The 20370-nt window shown below is 37.5% G+C and overlaps 1 protein-coding gene across 4 annotated transcripts; it reads right to left on the bottom strand.

The window, feature by feature from the left end:
* Nucleotides 1-2492: 2492 nt before the first annotated feature.
* Nucleotides 2493-19757, bottom strand: SLC25A16 (solute carrier family 25 member 16). 4 transcript variants are annotated; one of them, XM_064513659.1, is made up of 9 exons: nt 19450-19754; nt 18558-18650; nt 16141-16274; nt 14330-14393; nt 8325-8446; nt 7721-7787; nt 6774-6936; nt 5833-5901; nt 2493-4200 (listed from the first exon to the last, which is right to left on the bottom strand). In XM_064513659.1, exons 1-9 carry the CDS (start codon nt 19541-19543, stop codon nt 4044-4046), a joined length of 963 nt encoding a protein of 320 aa, XP_064369729.1. In that variant the 5' UTR covers nt 19544-19754; the 3' UTR covers nt 2493-4043. The 4 variants fall into 4 exon arrangements, with proteins under 4 accessions (XP_064369729.1, XP_064369730.1, XP_064369732.1 ...); XM_064513662.1 differs by lacking the exon at nt 2493-4200 and adding an exon at nt 5191-5738 and having other exon boundaries at nt 19450-19756; XM_064513660.1 differs by lacking the exon at nt 5833-5901 and having other exon boundaries at nt 19450-19755.
* Nucleotides 19758-20370: the final 613 nt, after the last annotated feature.

The raw sequence follows: 20370 nt of genomic DNA, 5'->3' as shown, positions 1-20370 counted from the left end.
TAAAGCATAAAGAATGTATTTAAGAGAGATTAAATGGAGCTTAACACACAGTTTGTCCCCTCAGAAGGAATTTGTTTTGGAGAATCTATTCTGTGAATTAAAGACCAAGCTCTATTTTCTTGTATCTTACATAATCCTCCTTTTTCAGGGTTGAGGGGGAAGAAGTTAAAAAATAGATAGAACTTGTCCATCTTAAGGCTTCAGCTCATTTAAAGAGCAAAAAATCTGGGGGGTATTAATAATTAAATAAATACAGAGAGACTGGAATTTATCAATATGAAAAGAAGGCTCAAATTCATGCAGCTTTCCGTATAATGATTGCAAAACTGCAATGCTGCTCATGGATAAATGCCTTAGAGCACAAATAACATTTTCCACTATAAGAAAGTAGAGATGAAATATGGTGATTATTTTAAAGACACAATGTTTAATCATTGGAAACAGAACCCACATAAATAGAGATTTTCAAGACACACCATGAATCAGTCTGTATGGGATCAAGTGTCAGCTGAAGGAATCCTATAAAGCTGAGGCTCTCTTTCTATTTTTATGTCAAAAAGCATTGAAAAATAGTTGGTTCATCACAGTTAAAAATATTATCTAAGGCTATGTTAATTCTAAAAAGAAAAAATCTTCCACTGGGTAGAACTAGCAATTATGAGAGTATGACATGGATGTTTAGGAAAAGAAGACAACAACTTCCGGATATTTTGACCTCTTCATTCAGTAAAACCATCATTTAGGGTTGTGATCTATTATTTTACTGCCAAGTAAACAGTAAAGAAGAAAACTATAAAACCTTGGAATTATCCTGGAAGTTTACTAAAAGATACAAATTTTCTCCACAGGGAGAAAGTCTTCAAAATCATTTTGAAGTAACTAAAGTAAGAAAGAACCCACCCATCCACCAGTCTGTAATAGCTTTCAAAGTTTCTAGAAAGGAAACACACAAATATATAATTTATTGCTAATTGCCATACCATGAAATGTTTGTCAGTGTAGTTTGAAAATAAATCCATAATTTAAAGATATTTGGTTTCCTTGAAGTTATTGATCAACCGTAACTTTTTTAAGTAGTAAGAAGATAGTTAACAAGGTAACCTCACCTCCCAAAGAACAGACAAATTTAAGGTGAATTTGAATCAAGCATCTTGACAAATGAAAAACGTGCATGTCCAATAGCAATTAAAAACTCCTCAAATTTGTTTCCAACTCTAATTATACATATACAGGAAACTATGGGCTAGAATATATATAACTGTGTGTGTTTATATATAGATACATATTTTAAACATTAAATATGCACCAGAAGTCAAGCTACTCTTGAAAGTATAGCCTGTGCTGATGTATATAAAAACATAACTGATTGCAATTAAAAAATAAAATAAAATAAATAAAATAAAAAAATAAAATTCTAAGATTCAAGTGTGCTCTTCTCACTATCGTGAACTTATTGAGAAGAACTCGCTCTCAGAAAAAAACCTTAATAATGTGTTGAATAATAAAAATTCAAACTTTAAAAAAAATTTTCTATTCATTAAGAAATTAAGCAGAAAAAATGTGTAATTTGAAAGTACAAGACTGATGTATAGAAGTGAGTTTGGCTGGAGTCTGATTTATTTTACTTTCTACTGGCTAAAAATAAGATCTGTCAATTCAGTACACTGGAAATAGGGAAGACAGACAAGAAAGATTTTTAGAAGAAAAAAACTCAATAGTTCAAAACAAAAAGAAATTTTCATAGGGCTGTGGTGAAAAAAATAGGGCAGACAATTAGGTCTCCATGTTTCTCTCTCCTGCCTGTAGCAGTCAGATATTCATAAAAAATCGTGTGTTTTCACTGAGTAAGAATAGCTAACCCTTTCAGAAAAATTTAGAAATATCTGCCCAAAAACTTCGAAGGAAGCTCAAGCCTCCTCTAAACTAGCCCCTGGGCACAAGTATGTTTCTTTCATAAGCCTTTTTGAAATATTAAAATACTTTTGATTTTTTTCGTTGTTAATAAAATTTAAAATTTTGTTTTGAAAAACTAATGCTGAAAATACAGTACTGTTTCATCCAACAGTTCTATTTCTTACACTCAGCATCCTACTGAATTGTTTCAGGGACAGTTTTTACCGCTTTTTTCCCCCCTTAAAAGTGAACATACTGGATTCTACTTTATTCTGCAGAATACTTAATTTTTCAAGACATAAGTGCAAATCTATCAGAGTTCCTAAAATATATCACTTATAGTAAAATTAAAATGTAAAACTCTTTAAACATCCTTATCAGTATTAAAAAAGACTGGCACTTGAGTCTCAGAACTGATGAACAAACTTGACAAGACAGTTATGATGTTTGCACTGTAAAACAACAAAGAAATAAAAATGGCACAGCCCACAGCTGTTTTTTCAAATAGTGGGTTTAACTCTCCTGTAAGGACTTTTAATGATAAACATTCACTGTGATATAGTTTTCCTTCAAATAAAACTAAAGATCAGACCAAGAGCTGAATTGTTGTCTCTTTTTAATTAAGAATGACAGTTTTATGCAAGTTTACCTACATGGGGAAACATACAGATAATTCCAGAAGCATGCATTTTTTGGGCTGCAGCACTTACAAATCACACAAAGATATTAGTTCAAGATTTTTAATAAAATAAATTCAAATACATCTCATTCTCTGTCTGTAACTATATTGTTAAATATCAAAGAAATACATACTTTTAAGAAACTGGGGGGAAAAAAATAAGCCACAAAAATTCTTGGATATATAATTCAAATTCCAGTTTGTAAAATTTGTCAGAATTAAGCAAATTGATCTTACCAACCACCAATTTAGTTAACATGACCATTACCAAATCGTAAAGGACACTGCTAAAATATTTACAATAAATAAATAACTTACATCACTTAAAGTAAATGTTTTACAGTTTCCTGAATCAAGTGAATAAAAGTCAAGAGTACCAATCATGTATGAACAAGTCTAGAAAGTAATTCCTTTACAAAAGAAATTGTAGGAGGAAAAAAAGTGTAATAGTCTATTGCATATCATACTTTAGAGACAGTACATATACACATCTACAGACTCCAATACAATCTTTTTTTTTTTTTTTGGCCAAGAGGTTGACTATTATCCATATGCCCAAACAAGTAAATGCAGCAGCATGCAGTTGTGTTTGTCACCATGTTTTAAGGTACAGACAAACCTGTTTGTAGGAGCCAGTAGTGGAAAATGATTTGAGAATATTCAGCACTGCAGAAAAGGTACATAAATGCATTACAAGATCAGGCCCATACTAACTGTGTTTAAGAGATTTCTTCTAACACTTGTTGTTGTAAAACTAATACTGCCCCAGACCTGGTTTTAATTGTGTGGATAGATACAGATTTTTTAGATTAGGGAGTGTGCAAAGAAACTGATTTCCTAATTGCGAGATTGCTAATAACATTAAATACATCTCATTGTCATTATTTATTGAAATGGTTGAAGAGACTTTCATACGTACCCATCTGAAGATATATGCATTGTTCTTACTGTACAGAAAACTTGTACAAAAAAAGAATGAAAAGATGCTTAAATTGTGGTCTACTGAATTCAGCTTCTACAAGGCTGACAAATATTTGGGTTTGAAAATCATTATGTATTACTCAAATCAGCTTATTCAATTTAATTTTTGAAGAACAGATGCCTAACTACTAGCTTAAAAAGCAATATAACCATGAGTATAATTCCTGGAATGGTGATAAAGCTAAATAACTAACAGCTCAAAACCCGTATAAAATCTGGGCATAATTGTAAAACTGTGTAATTCTTAACCTTAATCTAAGGAAGCTTACAAGATCAAGTGCAAAAAAATGTTTATAGCTAACTACTGTTCATTTTTATCTGTTTCCTGGTTTCACTCCAGGAAATTAACCATGTTTTGGCAAATAAAACTAAGTTGTCAGACAACAGCAGTTCCACAGTAACAGATAGTTTTTTAAATTTCAAGTAATTTACTCACAAATATAGTTTGAAGACTGATAGTGTAGTTCTACAGTAAAGTTTGAAAAATATTTTAGTTGAGGTGCAAGAATTGTTTCATAAGTTCATATGTGGTAAAAGCCACGGCCTGTGAAGGAATACAACGAATGTAATTTAGAGATAAACCACGGTATAATCCTCTTCTTATTCCATGTTGTTGATACACGTATTTCAGTGTCTGCACCATTGTACTGGAAAAATAAGAATTCAAATCATTATCAAATACACACATTCAATAGTCAGAATCACTTTCTTCACTTATTATATTTGGTTCTTAAGAGATCTATAGGAAAAGGGCATGCGACTCCACAAAGTGGAGCATGAAGGTACTTTTAGGACTTGGAAGAGAGTCTGAGCTTCTGCAAGAAATTTAAGCACAAAAGCTGGGAACTGGAAAGAGGAAAGGATTCAGGTGTGGAAAAACGGGGATTGTCTGCCTGGACTGAAGTGACTGCTTTCTGTAAAGGGACAGAAGGACAGTGCAGTCTCATCTAAAGGAGGACAGGTTTTTTTCAGGCTGAAAATAAAAGACAGATTAAGAAATTTTAGACGAGAATGGTTGCACACATTGTCATCTTATCTGGCAGGAGGGAGTTGAGAAGCACCATTTCCATCTTACAAATGTGATTCAGAGCAACAGGAAAATACAATTTTCCCAATATAACATCCACTTTTAAATTGCACATAAGAATTTAGGCTTGTATGCCATTCTTTCTTTAAGCACAGGTCCTTCCTTCTAAAGCTTATGTTTACATTTAGTCCTGTAAAGTTTATGTTTAGTCCTATATTTCACACCTTGCACATGTGTGTAGTTTCCTTCTTTTTTCAGAAGACCTAGTGTTTTTTCTCCAGAGAGAAATGCTAGTATTTGTGGTAAGTATGACATCCAACCTTATTAAAGCAGAATGGACACTAAAATCGAAAGCCCTTGAGTAAAAATCTAGAAGGTGCTCAGTATTTACAACCTAATACAGACATTATCCTTTGAGAACATCTTCCATATTCCTCAAAGCTTCGAGATTTCTTACTTGTTTTATCTTCCTATACTCTAAAGACATATATGTCTACTATCCTTCCAGGCATGGCTCTCTCCAAATACAGTTGCAACAAATTGTTTAATTAAGAAGTCTAATGTCTGTAAAGGTATTAGTTCTCAGAAACACAGAAAACAGAAGCCCAAGAACAATTAACACATTTTTATTTTAAAAGAACCTGAAGTGGAAAATAGTCAAGCTAAAAATTGATGCTGCTAAGGAGAACAGAACAGCAATTTTCACAGTAAACACTTTTAGGGTGTTTATGAAAGGTAACTAAAAGAAAGACTACTGTAGGATTAAATTTGCCATATGAGAGTTAATACTGAATCACACTAGATTCAGAGAACCACAATTTCACCAAGTTGAAAGAAACCAAGATAAAACTTTTCTGGTATTGAATTTGGTTGGGGCAATTTGAAATTCAGATTTTTTTTTTTTTTTTTTTTTAAGATGTAAGGTGATTTAATACTCTGGTTTTAATGTTATTACGGTAATTCCATATCTAGTGGACTAAAGCAAACTGCAAAAATCTGGGAACCTCAGAAATACAAAAAAGGTCAGATAAAACAGTATTACACAATTATCTTATGGAACAGGTTCTGTACCATTAACAAAAAAAATCTCACAAACATCTCACTTCAGTAGAAGCAGGCGGCCTCTCTTCTTTAGGATCCTACTGATATGGAAAGCCACTGAAAATTTAGTTGAAATACAAACAAAAATTTGCTCACAAAAATCCAGCATTATCAATAAAAGTGTCATTAACTGTGTAAGGAAAACACTTACAGGCACTTGTCAGAGTCTGGGAGAACTGCTCCTAACTGCATTCGCCTACGAGTTACATCAAGTGGATATCTACAGAGGAGATATTTGAATGGCAGTTCAACCAGATGCATGATGACTATATGAATACTGCTAAAAAAAATTAATATAAAGAAGTCCCTGTGAAACCTCCAAGCTCCCTTTTCAGCGAGTCAGGAATCCAGCTCAGATTCTCAACACAGCTGAAAGTTCTCCAAAAAAGGAGACTTCCCCTATATGATCAAAACCAGCAAATCAGATCTCTTAGTATATTCCATTTGGCACAAGTAAAGGAGACGCGTGAAGATCAGATGAGAGTATAAAACAGTCTGCATAAAACGATGGAGGAAGAAGATACCTGAATTAAAAATAAAATTATCAGTTTAAGGATTAATAGAAAATGTATGTGACATTTGTAATGTAGTGATTTAGTGAAAAAATGATGCCAGATGAGTCCAAATTAATTTACTTTATGGCCAAAACCAAAATACAACAAGGACAGCGTGAGACTGGAGAGAGCAGACAAAGTAAAAATAAACTGATGCCAAACACAATATCTTAGACATCTATTTCTGTATTCCATGGCTTTGCAAATGACATTGTTTTAAAAGTAAATTGGAATAATAGAACTCCACAAATTATATTTATGGGACAAATTGTGCAGCGTAACAAAGAATATTCCAACTCAATTTAATAGGAGTTTTGTCTCGATTTGTTCGATACACATACCTTCAAAGCCTCTGAAGACTAAATAAGTATGTAGTATGTGAAACACTATGAAATAAGTCAGTTCCAGTGTCAGATTAACCTGGTTAAAAGAACTTACTAATAACTAGACTTGCAAAATATCTTATTCTCAGGTAACATCGTTTTGTTAGGATGAACAGCTATACAGAAAACAAAAACAAGCAACATTCCAAACTTACGATATCGTCTGAGCTATCGCTCCAGCTATGCCACCACACAGCAGATTTACATGTGTTTTCAAAACTAAGACATCCGGATTATCTAATGAAGGCCGTCCAAGCAAGTTAGGTGCTTGAGCAAGTCCAATGCTCTTTAAGGTACCAAAGGTAAAAAATGAAAAACCTAAAAAGAAATTTAATTTTATATAGACTTTCACAAAACAACAAACTCTTTGTTGATGTATGTATCATTATAAACACAAAGTTGCATTTACAAAATGAAATTATTTTCCATTTCTATTAGAAGTTTTTCTTAAGCACAAAAAATAGAATAGACATACAATGCTTTGTACTTCTATAGTAACTTCTGTACAAATTAATTGACATTTATAGTTAATATTAAGAGAACTCTTCAAATAAGCTAGACTGTGGTTTCTAAACCACTGGATTGCTGTTAAGAGCAATTGCTAAGATCTACTTAACTGAAGAAATTAATAAAACATTCCTTATCTTTTAAATAAGAGAGTAGTTCAGGTAGGCAGTTCAGATACTCCTCCATCCCATGCCAGCAATGTTAGTCTGAGTACTTACACAGAAGTAACCAGGAGATGGAGCCAATACAGAGGCTCCATTCTCCATCTATGGAGACTCTCAGCCTCTCATAGAAAGGGACCCTATTCTTGTGGGAAAACTGGGAAGCAGAACAGAAAGGGAATCACCACTTTACCTCTGTCCCTCTCAGCTCCAAGTCCCAGAAAAGCTGCATTTTGCCTGTTTAAGATGCTTTAATGCAATTAATCATTTCTAGAGTAAGATTAAAGAGTTGCAAATGCTTCTCATTGCCTTTCCCTCCACTCAGTCTTAGGAAAAACTGAATCCTTCATTTTAACAGAAGCCTAAGTGTGCAAATGTACTATGTAAATTTAGCATAGCTGCCAAAGGATTGGCATGTTCCGTTTTTAACTTACCCGCATATGGAGCCATTCCTACAACAGTTGGCGTCAGACCTCTGTAGAATCCAGGAAAACCACCTTCCTTTGAAAGAAAAATACAAGCAAATTTGTGGCAAGAAATATAACAAACATCTTAACAAGTTTTATAGCTGTTCATATAGATTCACACAACAGCAATCTGACTAGCATCATCTAGCAACAAGGAGCTATAAATCAAGTTGAATTTCTTGTGCCTGAAGAACTTAGGGGAGGACTGCCTGGCTCCAAAGGATAAAGAAGGGGAAAAAAAATTATCAAGGAGAAAAACATACATTCAAAATTAGAACCTAGGAGATGTTTCTGAATTACACACATCCCTCCTCCCCATATTTTTTGGTGTCATTACTACTTGTTCTTGAAAACAAACTTTTCTCTGCTGTTTGTTTTTGACTTCCCACTTCCAGTCTGAGCTAATTCTTAGCAGCAAAGCGTCCAGGTAATTTTTTTACATTAAAAAGTTCAGTGCACACACAATGAAGTCATGTGTGAATTTTCCACCAACTCACTATTTTTAATGCTGTGCAACATTATTTAAAGAGCACATTTTGCTTTGACAGGACTGAAGATTAAAAAAAAATACCTTTGTGTAAATCATCTTGAATGCATGGATAATTCCCATGTACTTGTGTTCCCCTTTTACTTGGAACGCCAGACGAACTCTAACCATATCAAGAGGGTAAGTACAAATCACTGCTGTAATACCTTTATTAAAAACAAAAACAAAACAAGCAAACAAAACTCACCTACACCTTATCTGGTTCTAGGATTATTTTGAAAAACAGAATTTCCTTTCGTGGCAGTAAATATAACAATGTATACAAATTATTTTGTTAATGAAACATTTAAAAAAATCACTTATAATCAGCACATAGGAAGTCTAGCTTCAGCAACACAAAAAGGATTTATGTTTACACTTGGTGTACGCTGAAGCTGCACGCCTAAGCTTTGATTCTCCAAAAATTCATAGGCCTAACTGCATTCACATGAACAGTCCTTTTAAGTCCATGGCTCATATGCACCAGACCACTCAAGTGCTTCAGTCTTGTGGCCATAAAACTTAACCCTATCATACCTAAAAGGTCAAATCACCACATTTACATGGTTAATTCCAAAAAGTTGTGTCAGAATTTGAATGTGTGATTACTGGATGTGGATACATGTATATATCTACGGCATCTGAAAATACCAGATACATTTTGATGACATTTAAGATAAAGTCAGGATCCCACTAATGAAGAATACTGAGTTTAAACAAACAAATCCCAAACTGTCAAATTTCACACTTTAACTCTGAATCATAAAGATACATAAACAGAACCAGATTCTGCAACTCCATACATGCAGCTCCGTACGAAGCCACTGTTGTGCAAGGTATCTTGTCTATAGCTAAGGCCCAAAGGATCTGACCAGGAATTACTGCATTTTTAAAGTTCATGCTACACCACCACTTCTGTTTTAAGTTTCTGACCAAAGAAAGCTATTTACAGATTTCACAAGCTGCTAGGAAACACGTATCTTAGGATTCATCCAGTTATGAGCTACTTCAAAAGTGTTTAGATGCTGACCAGCTTCTAATTTTGTAAACAGATCACAAATGGAACTCCCATATAAAGAACAACTCCTGTAATACAGTTACCTGAATAACAAGTTCTCTCCTACTGCTAGCCTTTGAGGTAAACTGCTCAGATCACTGACAAATGATGTGTGGGGGGGGAGTTAAAACTGTTTACTAAAAAGAGAGCTTGTTTTCTCATAGTATACCATTGACACTAAAAAATATCCTGGGAAAAGAAGAAAAAAGGAGGAGCAAAAACATTTGTAATTCATATTCCGTTCCCCCCAAACCACTCTGCTTTAGCTAAACACCACCTTTAAAAACTGGTCCTACAGAGGATGCGCACACTTTTGCACACTGGCAGGAAACTGGCACTTCCTCTTAAGCTTGAATACTCTCTTACTGATACCTGGTTTTGTATGTTCATCATTTCCCCCCTTTCCCACAAAGCCACAAGAAAACCATGGGGAGGGGGGGCACAGCTCCAGCAAAGTTCTCTGTAACTTTTATGTTTGGAGAGAAAAAAAATTAATAAGCTGAATGATCAGACAGACATATCAGGATTAGATGGGGAAAGAATTCATAGCATGAACAAGATATCCAAAAAAGCTGACATTGGTCAGCTGTCAATTAAGAGTAAAGATTGTTGCCTTCTGGAATATCCTACCAGTAACTTTTATTTTAGAAGAGAAAAACATCTCTTTCAGGGATTTTGGACTATGCCTCTGAAAAGCAGACATCTGCAGTTGATTTCTGATGCAGTTTCACCCATAGGGTTCTAAAGTTAGAAGCTGCAAAACACCAAAGCAATTCTAGGACCGTTTCCACTGAACTACATTATTAAATGCAATCCCTCACAAACTGCAGCCTTTTCCCAACGAATTGCCTGAGATGTTCAGAAATATTGCAAAATGGGTTAATGCAAGCAGTTTTGAAACACAAGTTGGGGGGAGCTTTTACAGAGTTCACAGGAAAGTCATCCTACTTCAGAAAACAAACAACTTTATCCCTGCTCTTACCAATCATGCACTGATAACTATCCAGGAATACTCTCTGAACAAAGACTAGCAAATAAACCAACAAGAGTTTGGTGACTGCACTAAGTAATCAACACTAAGCCCAAAAATAGCACTTTGAGTTGGAGGGGGGAAAAAAATGGAAAAAAAATGATGAGACTGAAAAAAAAAAATCTGTAATAAGGCTCTGAACAGGGTGTTTTTTTTTTTGTTTTTTTTTTTTTACTTTATATTAAAATCCTCTAGCCATGAATTCTGAAAAAACAGGATTTCTGGAATTAGCAGCTCAGTAAAGCTACTGTGAGCCAGAAAATGTTTTCCTGAAGGAGCTGGGACAGGCATATTGCTCTTATTTCTTACTGCTCCTCTGAGCAAAACGTACATTGGGAGGGATCAAGATTTCCTCTGAGCTCAGAAGGAACAGTATCTTTTCCAGGAGTAACGGAGGCCAGCTTTTTGACAGTGAAAGCCAGTGGGAGAGCCTACAGAAACACTAATCTCATTTCTACTCCCTAAATATTATGATTTGTCAGAGCTCAGACCACAACATCTTAAGGCTGATCCCCTGTCTTGAGGCAGCAAAGTCTCTTTCAGCTAACTGGAGTTGGGCCAAAAATCTCTCCCATGGCTGGTTAAACATGACAGAATTGAAAATCTATCTCCAGCTAAGAGACATATACTGCAATTTCCAGTGCGTGACCTGAAAGAATATGGCAATGTTGTTGGGTTTTTTCCCCTCAAAGGAACCACTTCTAATACAGCAGAATTTTTTGTTGCAAATGCTGACTCGTAAGTCCCTACCACCCTGAAGTCACGGAAAGATCATTTTTCACTTGTCATGTTTTCCTCAAGCATCTTTGAGCACTCTTAGAACAAGATACTGGTTTACACAGACTAAGTGTAAATGAAGCCCAATGGGAATGGAATTATCAGGATGTCTTTTAATTGCTTCCCAAGCGTTGGGAGTTATTAATGAGACTAGCTGTATGGGCATCTATCTCATCTTCCAGTTTCCTCACTATTCTTCCATTCTTAGTCATCAGCTTTCTTTGAAAACAAAAATAAACAATTGCTACAGCAAGAGAAGGAACAAGTGAAATATTTTTTTACAAAAATCAGGTACCAACATATCAGCCAGATACACAAGTTTTTCTGATTTCTATATTGTGCTCCAGGTAACTTGTTCACAACTGACCTAGAGCAAATTAGAACTACCAGATGATTCAGAGGTGTAGCATCCCAAAAACGAGTACAGGCCACAGCCTTCAACTGCAGGGGATGTGCTCCTTCACTAATATAACAAAGTAGACTAATTTATCAAGGAGGCGTCTACCAAAAGAAAAAAAAACTTCAAAAACTATGCATAGAGATAAATAGCTGATGAGGGAAAAAATAGGCAAGGTAAAGAACTGGAAAGTTTACAGGTCTTAATATTTCTAGACCTGTAAAATGTAATTGTACTTCTTTCTGAATTGCAGCTAAATAAATAAACACCACAGATTCTTTTATATGTTTACTCAATTAGATAAGTGTTAATTATGTCTTATTTACAAATGAGACAGCCGTATCCTCCTAAATCCATGCTATTTACCAATTGCTTTTAGCTACAAAAAAGTGCCTTCTGTATTTGTTTCAAGGAATGCAAGTTTATTCTGATAATTTCTGCTCTTTTGTGGCTGCTTTGGAGTTAATCAAGTGCAGATAAGAAAATACATGTTTCTGTGTTTTAATTCATATTTTTTTTTCAATAAGAAAACTCAAAAAAGGCTTTTATTTTCAAAATTGTCCTGTAAGAAATAATATATGCAGGTGTTTGATCATTTGGTTTCCTAAACCACACTAATATCTATGATTTTTCCTCTCCCCCAGCTGTCTTTCCTTAAAGGAAGTTATAAGGCATTTATCTGTTAATGAGGTGTTACAACTGAAATTTGAATCACACAAGGCTCAGGAAATTCAGAGTTAAAGTTTCCACAGTAACTTTAACTTGGCCTCCTTAAATATATGCATAACAATAGGTTTTTCTTTTCTCTCACTCCACTGCCCCCACCCTCACTGCTTTTCTCTTCACTGTGGATATGCCTTTGATCCTGTTTATCTGTTGCAGAAGATATTCAAAAGTTTACCACCATTTTGAAGCTGATTCAGGTCTGTTGAGTGTTAGCAATGTTGGAAACTCCGGCATAAGCACGATTTAAGTATCAATAGCATACACTGAAGTGAATGCAGATGGCTGTGTGGCTGGATGACAGAGAGGGAACAAAAGGGAAAGGCAAACAGGGGCTACCCATCTTCATCTGCATAATATTGGGTTCCAAGTAACTGTGAAGACCCCTCTCCACCAGCACGAGGGTGCATCTCTCCTGCAGCTATTTAATGTGGAAGCAGCAGAAGAATACCCCTTAGTGGAGCCAGAAAGAGACTAAGCCAGAGGAGCTATAGCTAGGAATATTAACAGTTTCTCTAAGGGTCTTTTCTCATATTTGCAATTTGAGAGAATCTCTGTATCATATTCCAAACTCTATGCTCTTCCTTGGTGCCTCCTTCCTCTTACTATCCTCAATATAAACCCTCTCCCCTTAACATTTATCTAATTAAGACCCCCCAAAAGCAGTTAATGTCACCTAGTAATAAGATTCCAAAACACATCATACTATTAATACACTTGTATAATACACTAGCTTATGTACTTAGTTTCGGGGTTCTCCACACCGGAAACTTCCTTTGTATTATATTTAAATGCACCACACTAAGCATTGCAGTTGATTGTGCTCTCCAGATAGTACCATATATTAAATTTATTTCCGTTACCCTAACTGTGCAGAAGACTCAACCAGTAAGGTGCTTAAAAATGATGACAAATGCTACCAATTCAGCTACACAAAGAATTCCACCATGTCCAACGCTGGTGGAATTAAATTGATATTTAATGCTTATACAGTGCCTCACATCTGTGGTTCCTGCACTCTGAGAAGGCTCCTGAAAAAAATAATAAGCAGCTTTTGGAAAAAATAAAGAGCATTCTTTAGTGCACTTAAAAGGCAGAACAAAATATATATATGCATTTTTTCCGCTTCTTTCAGACAGAAAGCCAGCCAAGTTCTGGAACACATCTTACCAAGTAGATTTACTATATTTTAGGATTTTTGAATAGTTTCTTTTCATTCTCTTTCCCTTCTTTCTGATGGCATGCAAAACCACAGTACTTTCATGAGGTCTTTCTAGTTTAACTAAAGATAGTATTAATAATCCACTGTATTTTTATTTCAGAAAAGAATACATATTAACCTTCATGCTGTAGCTATATAAGGACTGCCAACAGACAGTACTAAGCCTGTTTTAAATGGTAAAAGACACACAAAGAACCTCTGATTAAAACTCAGTCCACTGTTACTTACCTTCCCCTATTTTTCCTTAGTTACTATTGGCCAAGTAACTGGCAAGAGGAAAATAGGTATGTATAATCGTATTTTATACTGACAGTTTAAAAGTAGTTTATTCTACTGCTGTTTCACTAATTGACACATGATGTTCACACGCATGCTTTAAAGAGTATCATGACAATCCTACATTGTATGTTGCAAGTCTAGACATTTCAGGGAAATCCAAAGAATCCACCATTTAAGCAGCTACAATTCTCTATTTCTCTGGGCTTATACTCAACCTGGTCGCAATGGCAGACAGGCTGATGAGCCAATTCTGCTAAAACTTTCACTTTTATGTTTTATCTTAATGACACTGGATTTTTCTTTTTCTAAATCATAATAAACACTGTAATAACTATGCTTGACAACACAGCACAGAATTCAATGTTTGAATTTAATATGCTTAAAAGAATACTTTTAGACAATTGTTTTCAATTAAGCAACTATTCATTATATTAAAACATTTACTATCCTTTTTTCTTAATACAAGTTTACAGCACAGTTTGACATGAAAACACATTAAATCATCTTCTAAACACACGAGCTTTTCAGCAAAAGGGATGTCTGAAATGCTAGTGCAAAACTATACCTGCCATAGATCCAGCCATTAATTGATGTATATGCCCTGAAATCCCAAGTTGCTTCTTTATTACCTATGAAATATCAAACAATACAATTTATTGTATTTACAATAGTCATATCAGAAAATATAGGAAAGTACATCACAGTTTACTAGCATATTGATGCAAACCCTGTAGCTGTTTCTAAGAAGTTTACAAAACTACAAATTCAAACCAGAGCACTTAATTATCGTTAAAAGAATTTCCTGAAAATTTGTTATTAACAATTTTTTATTAACAACACCTAAGTACTAAAATTGCTACTAATAAAACGAACGACTAGTTGAAAGTATTAGTACTATTTACTTAAGAAGCCAGATTAATTATTTATTTAGTTATCTTTAATGTGTGTCAAACAAGGCAAACTGAATACTATCCTTCCTGCATGATAGAGAGCAAAGGACACTGAGCAAAGTTGAAGAGTGACATGTTTGAAACTGAGAAGAGGAAATTATTTTCCCCACACACAGCATGTGAAACTTATTCCTGTAAAGATATCTTCAAGACCATATGCTTAGCCAGATTAAAAGGGGAAGAAAAAAAAAAAGCCGAGAGAGCGTGTGCCAGACTGGACGAGTATTTGATAGAATAAACTTCCTATATTCCTAAATAAATAAAATTCCTAAATCTCAGTCCTGGAAGGAAGTTAGAAGTTCCAGACTTATAGCAAATAACTGAGAAATTTTAAGAAGCAATTTCCGCTATAAAGATGATAATTTCCTATCTTCCTTCTATGAGAACCGTGTTCTTCCTCTTTGACACACTCCTGCAAAGCATCTTTAATGTTTGTTGTCAATTATAAGATAAAAGAAAAAGTTATGATGTCAAATGGTTCCTTGAAATTTGTGGAATCATAAATCATTATGTTATAAAGCATGGCATGCATTCTTTTACTTGACACAACATAAAACAAGCATAATGTTTTGATCAACAGCATTTATGATTACACCACTAAAAAGAACACATGAAACTCATTACAGTTACTTCCTTGTATTGGTCTTCTGAAACTTGCTCTTCTAGAAAGGGACTGCAATTTGAGTCCCACTGTCTTCAGTAAAGATCATGCAATTTACTTCAATGGGAACTATGTCTGACCTTTCAGACAAGAAATTCCTCATGGCTAACAGTAAAATTATATTTTTGATCTTGTATAAGTAACACTTAAAAACATGTTCATGTTAACACCTAACCTCCAAAAGATGCTGCAGGTATTTATTTGAAATTTCTTACAAGAGTAAATGCATGAAAGTAGAAAGGAATCCACAGAGCCTGTGAGACCCTGAAATACGCATGTTCTCCTGCACGCCAATTTATCTACAAGGTGACATAGCCATTTGATGTGTCAAATATGATGGTCATAAATCCAGACTTTTGAGTTTTGAGTAAGTTATTCCAGCTATCAAGTAATAAGAGTCCCAACACAGTAAAACAAAGAGGTTACATTTTACTCCTACTTTATTTACAAAGGGCTCCCTTTCTAGCAAAATGGCTAGCAGCAGACTCCAGGATATCTTGTTTAAACAACAACAAAAAAGTAAAGATTCACAGCAATACAAAAGCACTAAAATAGGTAAGAATTTTTTTCCCCTTAGGCAATGCTGCAAAGAGTTTCACTGTCTCCCTGATGTTTTTAATGAGCAGATTCAGGTATAATTAACCAATCTGAAAAAAGACATGCAGCTAATAGGGCACAAAAGTTTCAGTGTTTGATTTGGTAATTTAAAGAACCTGTATTCATTGTAGCCACAAAAAAAAGAAAAGAAAAAAAAAGCTATACTACCTTTTTATATTGGTCAAATGCCATAAATTGAATTGCACCATATGGAAAGATTCTAATCATCATTGCCCCGTTTCCTTTATATAGCCCAAGGTAACCCTCCTTTTTTGGGACGGCACGCAATGTAGAAAACACTCCTGTCAGCAATACAAAAAGAGATATTTAAGTCACAATAAAAATCAAGCAAGTATTACTGACAGTAAGACAGTATACTAAGAACTATGGCCATGTAACTACAGAGGGTAGAAAAATCTACTTTCAAGGCCCAAACATCAACAGGAAGAAGAGGTTTAAGGTTAAGTTTTATCAGCTTTCTCGCCTTCCAGATTCTGTGAAGCTCCTTATGAATTCACGTATTTCAGGCCCCATGATGTGCCTGGACTGTAAGGAGAACTATTGCGGATGATACTATCTGCCCACAGAAGTTAAGATTAGCAACAGAAGGAAGGGAACTCACTGACTTGCATTCCAGTCAATTAAGATTTTTTTCTAATCTAGAATCATAACAAAACTATCTATCATTGCTACATGCTTAATTAGAGATTAAATGCCATAATTAAGAAAGTAAAATAAGTTTAAGACTCTCATTACTTATGACCTAAGCATCTTACGCTTTCTATTCCAAATACATGTTTTAAGAAGAAGCAACACTATTCCATTTTAACAGGTGGGAAATGGTGCAAAAGTCACAGAGTTTGGGCAAACCTCCAGTTTTATTACAAACACATTGTAAGGTATACACGATTGCTATCAAATCCTCAAATAAATTTTTTTAAGTGATGGAATAACCTATCACAGCACTTTTGTTTAATTGTAACAGTCAAATAGTTTCCACATTCCAATGCAACCATTTAATCAATGATATAAGAGCTGAATCTGAAAAAGGCTTACACATTTATCTTATTTCCATACAGGAAAAAAAAGCACAGTTGACAAACTTCCATAGAGATTAAATCAAACAAATACTAGTTTCTGGGGTGGTAAGAATACAATATTAAATCTATTTTAAAATATGTCATGCTTATTATATACCCATGAAAATACTTATGCTGTGATTAGAATTTCTCCCCTCTGCCCCTACAACGATGAGTAATTGTTTTTATTTCTTAGAATGCACGCTGAGATCCATGTGCCATGAACTCGAGAGAGCAAGGGCAGTAAGAGTACTCTGTGAGGACTCTGATGAACTAAACCATTGTGCCTCTGCGCTTACAGACATCCCACCTACAAAAATCTTCTTTTTTGCCTACATCTAGCAGGAACATGCATTCAAGCCAGAATCATTTCTCATAATCAGAATCGTATCTCACACCCCAACAGAGAATGCAATTTTTATGTCAATTATGGCACGACACAAACTGAACAAAAAATAGGGATTTAAAATACTAGTCAAACTTATTATTTCAGCCTCCAACTCTTAGACTGCAGACTGAACGCATACTTATCTGACTGTGGTACTGAGCTGTCAGGTGTTTTGTGTTTCTCTTTTTGGTACAGTGAAATGAATTTGAATTTTGTTTTAAAATTTATTTCTACACCCTAAATACTTTTATAAATGATCTTCAATTTCTAAGTTAAAAACCTCAAATTTCTAAATTAAAATCTCTTAAACATAACCAACTCAAAATCATTTGGGGGGGGGAACTGTAGTACACTTGAATTCCTGAACATACATTGTGACATACTTTAAAAACATGTGATATAAAATATTTCAAATACTATGCACGAGAGGGCGCTATTACACTCACACAGGAAATGGTTCTGAATACACTGGTATTTACAGGCTTATATTCTCACCTTGATGGGATCGATACTGAGACCAAACGTAGCTCACCTGCACCTTAGGTTAAGCACAAACTCACTTTTATTGTCAATTCATATCAGTCACACTACTGTCTGCGAATGTAAGCGCACGCGAGTCGTCCAGGATCCAGCTATCAGTGGTCTCGTGATCGCCAGCCCCTCTTTGAGCGCTACCAACTCTGAAAGGTACCAATTTCCACAACTCCTGGAAACTGGCATTAGCATAGCAGCTAGGACAGTAATAGAGTTACCAGCAGTGACAGGTTTTATATAAAATGACCCGAGATTCAAACCCGTGATTACCAACCTGCTGCTTCAGTAAGAGGAGGACCAAGCCATAGGTCCTATGCCTTACTAAGGATTATTCTGACATCTCAATTTCTAACAAGCCGATACAGGAATTTACCGGTACAGGCTTGACACATTTTACGTGTTTTTTTGTTTTGTGTTTTTACACTCACAAAGCATGGCACAGAGCCCACCAGAGTGACAAGCTGGAAACAACCTTCTGCCTTAATACCTTTCTTTATACAGTCACTTAATTGAACAAATCAACATTCCTAAATCATAAACATTGCACTTAAGAACAAAAATTATATATACAGCAGCCATCTTACCTAGATGTTTGTAATGGTGGTTATGAGCTTGCAGCAAAATCTTTACTCGATCCAGTGGTGCAATAGTTGTTTTGGCACAACATCCTGCAATACCTTTCCAAGAATAAAAATGTAAGAGCTCTTAAACGTCAACAGATAAATAAAGGGATTTTCTAACGTGCTTTTAGATGGAACAGGTGGGAAGAAACTCATTTAGGAACATCAAACAAGAACAATAAGGAGGAGGTATCTGCTATTAGAAACATAATACTGAACCCTTAAAGCCTGACTACTTTTACATGATTACAAAATGAAGAAGCACGATGTCTCTCAGCCGCTGAAGTCCCAGCGAAGTTTTCAGGAAGGGCCACTTCTGGTTTCCCACCCCGCTCCCTCCTCTCCCCTGCGGCCACCCGCGCTGGCTGACTGCTGCGGGACCCGCCGGCGTCTCCCCCGCACCCTCCGGCACCGCCGCTGGGAAGCGACAGACACAGCCGGGGCGCAGCACGGCAGGATTCAAACACAACAAAACACCCTCACGAGGAACGGAGCTGAGCCACCTCTCCATAGGAACGATAAATGCGGTTTTTAAGAAGTTACAGCACGGCTTTGCGATGGGGGTGCTCGGGGCTGTCTGTGTTCCCCCCCGCACCACCTCAGCCTCCGCGGCAGCAGCGACGCGCGTCTGCCGACCTGGGCACAGAGGCTCCCCGGCCGCCCCAGCGGGGTTCCGGGGCACTCAGCGCTCAACCGGCCGCCCCGCAACGGCTCTCCCCGGCGCCGCGAAGCACGTGCAGGGGGCGACGCCCGCCGGGGGAAGGCTCCCGGGCCGCGGCTCCCGGGCGCCCTCAACGCCGCCCCTCGCCCGCCGCGCTGCCCGCGGCGGCCGGGCCGGGCCGGGCTCGGCACCCACCTCCGGCGATGAAGGAGCGCAGCCAGTAGAAGTCGCGGCGCGCCGCGCCCGGGGGCAGCGCGGCGCCGGGCCCCGCCGCCGCCGGGGTGGCCATGGGGCAGGGCGCGGGCGGCGGCCGTGGCGGCTGCCTCAGGCGGCGAGCGGGCGGCGCGGGCAGCGCATGGCGCCGGGCGGCGCCCCCGCCGCGGCGCAGGGGCGGAGCGCGGGGCGGCCCGCGCCGTCACTGCGGCCCCGCATCGCGCCGCGCCGGGCTGAGCCGGGCCGGGGCCGCGCTGCGGCGCCTGCGGATCGCGTCAGAGGCGGCGGCGGCGGCGGCTCGGCCCTCCCCCGCCCGCCTCTCGCCTCGGGCAGCGGCGGGCGCTCCGCGCCTCGCGCACACGGCTTCACGGGGGGCAATGGAGGGGGGCGCTGCGCGCGACGCCGGCAGCCTCGCCGCTGAGGCGCGGGGGGAGGGGGGGAGCGCTCCCGCGCGCCGCTGTCCGTTACGACCGTTAGAGCGGCGCGGGGGTCAGCGAGCCCGGCCTCCCCGCCCGCCAAACCTCGCCCTTGTTTTCTCCCGACACGGTGAATTCAGGCGATCCGGCACGTATTGTTCTCGCAGAACAATGGCCGTGTGCGCGGCCGGGAGTCTAGGTGCCGAGGTAGGGGGCTCAGGGTGCAGCCTCTCGGCTGGTGACCGCAGTCAAAGCGGTACTTCGTTACTCCGACCACTTTCTGCTGGTTAAAAAAGGGTCATCGGTTCTTCATCTCGGCAAATACGTATTTTTAGAGCTTTACACACATGCAGTTAAGACCAAGGTCAGCGATTTAATTGGCTGCACTATGCGATAACACTCTCCATAGAGCACTGAACTCTTGAAGCATTTAAGTAGATACTTAGTTTTGTGCTGAGGCATCAAATGTCTTTTCTGTCTAAAACTG

This window comes from Dromaius novaehollandiae, chromosome 6 (genome assembly GCF_036370855.1).
Source record: "Dromaius novaehollandiae isolate bDroNov1 chromosome 6, bDroNov1.hap1, whole genome shotgun sequence".
In the NCBI taxonomy this organism is placed as follows: domain Eukaryota; kingdom Metazoa; phylum Chordata; class Aves; order Casuariiformes; family Dromaiidae; genus Dromaius; species Dromaius novaehollandiae.
Note: the sequence above shows the minus strand (reverse complement) of the source record. Positions and strands in the feature narration are given on the sequence as shown.

Bases quoted from the DNA above. Each gene is read 5' to 3' on its own strand.
- SLC25A16 (XM_064513659.1), bottom strand. From the start codon at position 19,543: ATGGCCACCCCGGCGGCGGCGGGGCCCGGCGCCGCGCTGCCCCCGGGC. The intron at 16,275-18,557 runs GTAAGATGGCTG...TATTGCTGACAG, and splicing joins CCACCATTACAAACATCTAG to GAGTGTTTTCTACATTGCGT. The intron at 5,902-6,773 runs GTAAGTTTGGAA...TCTCCTCTGTAG, and splicing joins GCGATAGCTCAGACGATATC to ATATCCACTTGATGTAACTC.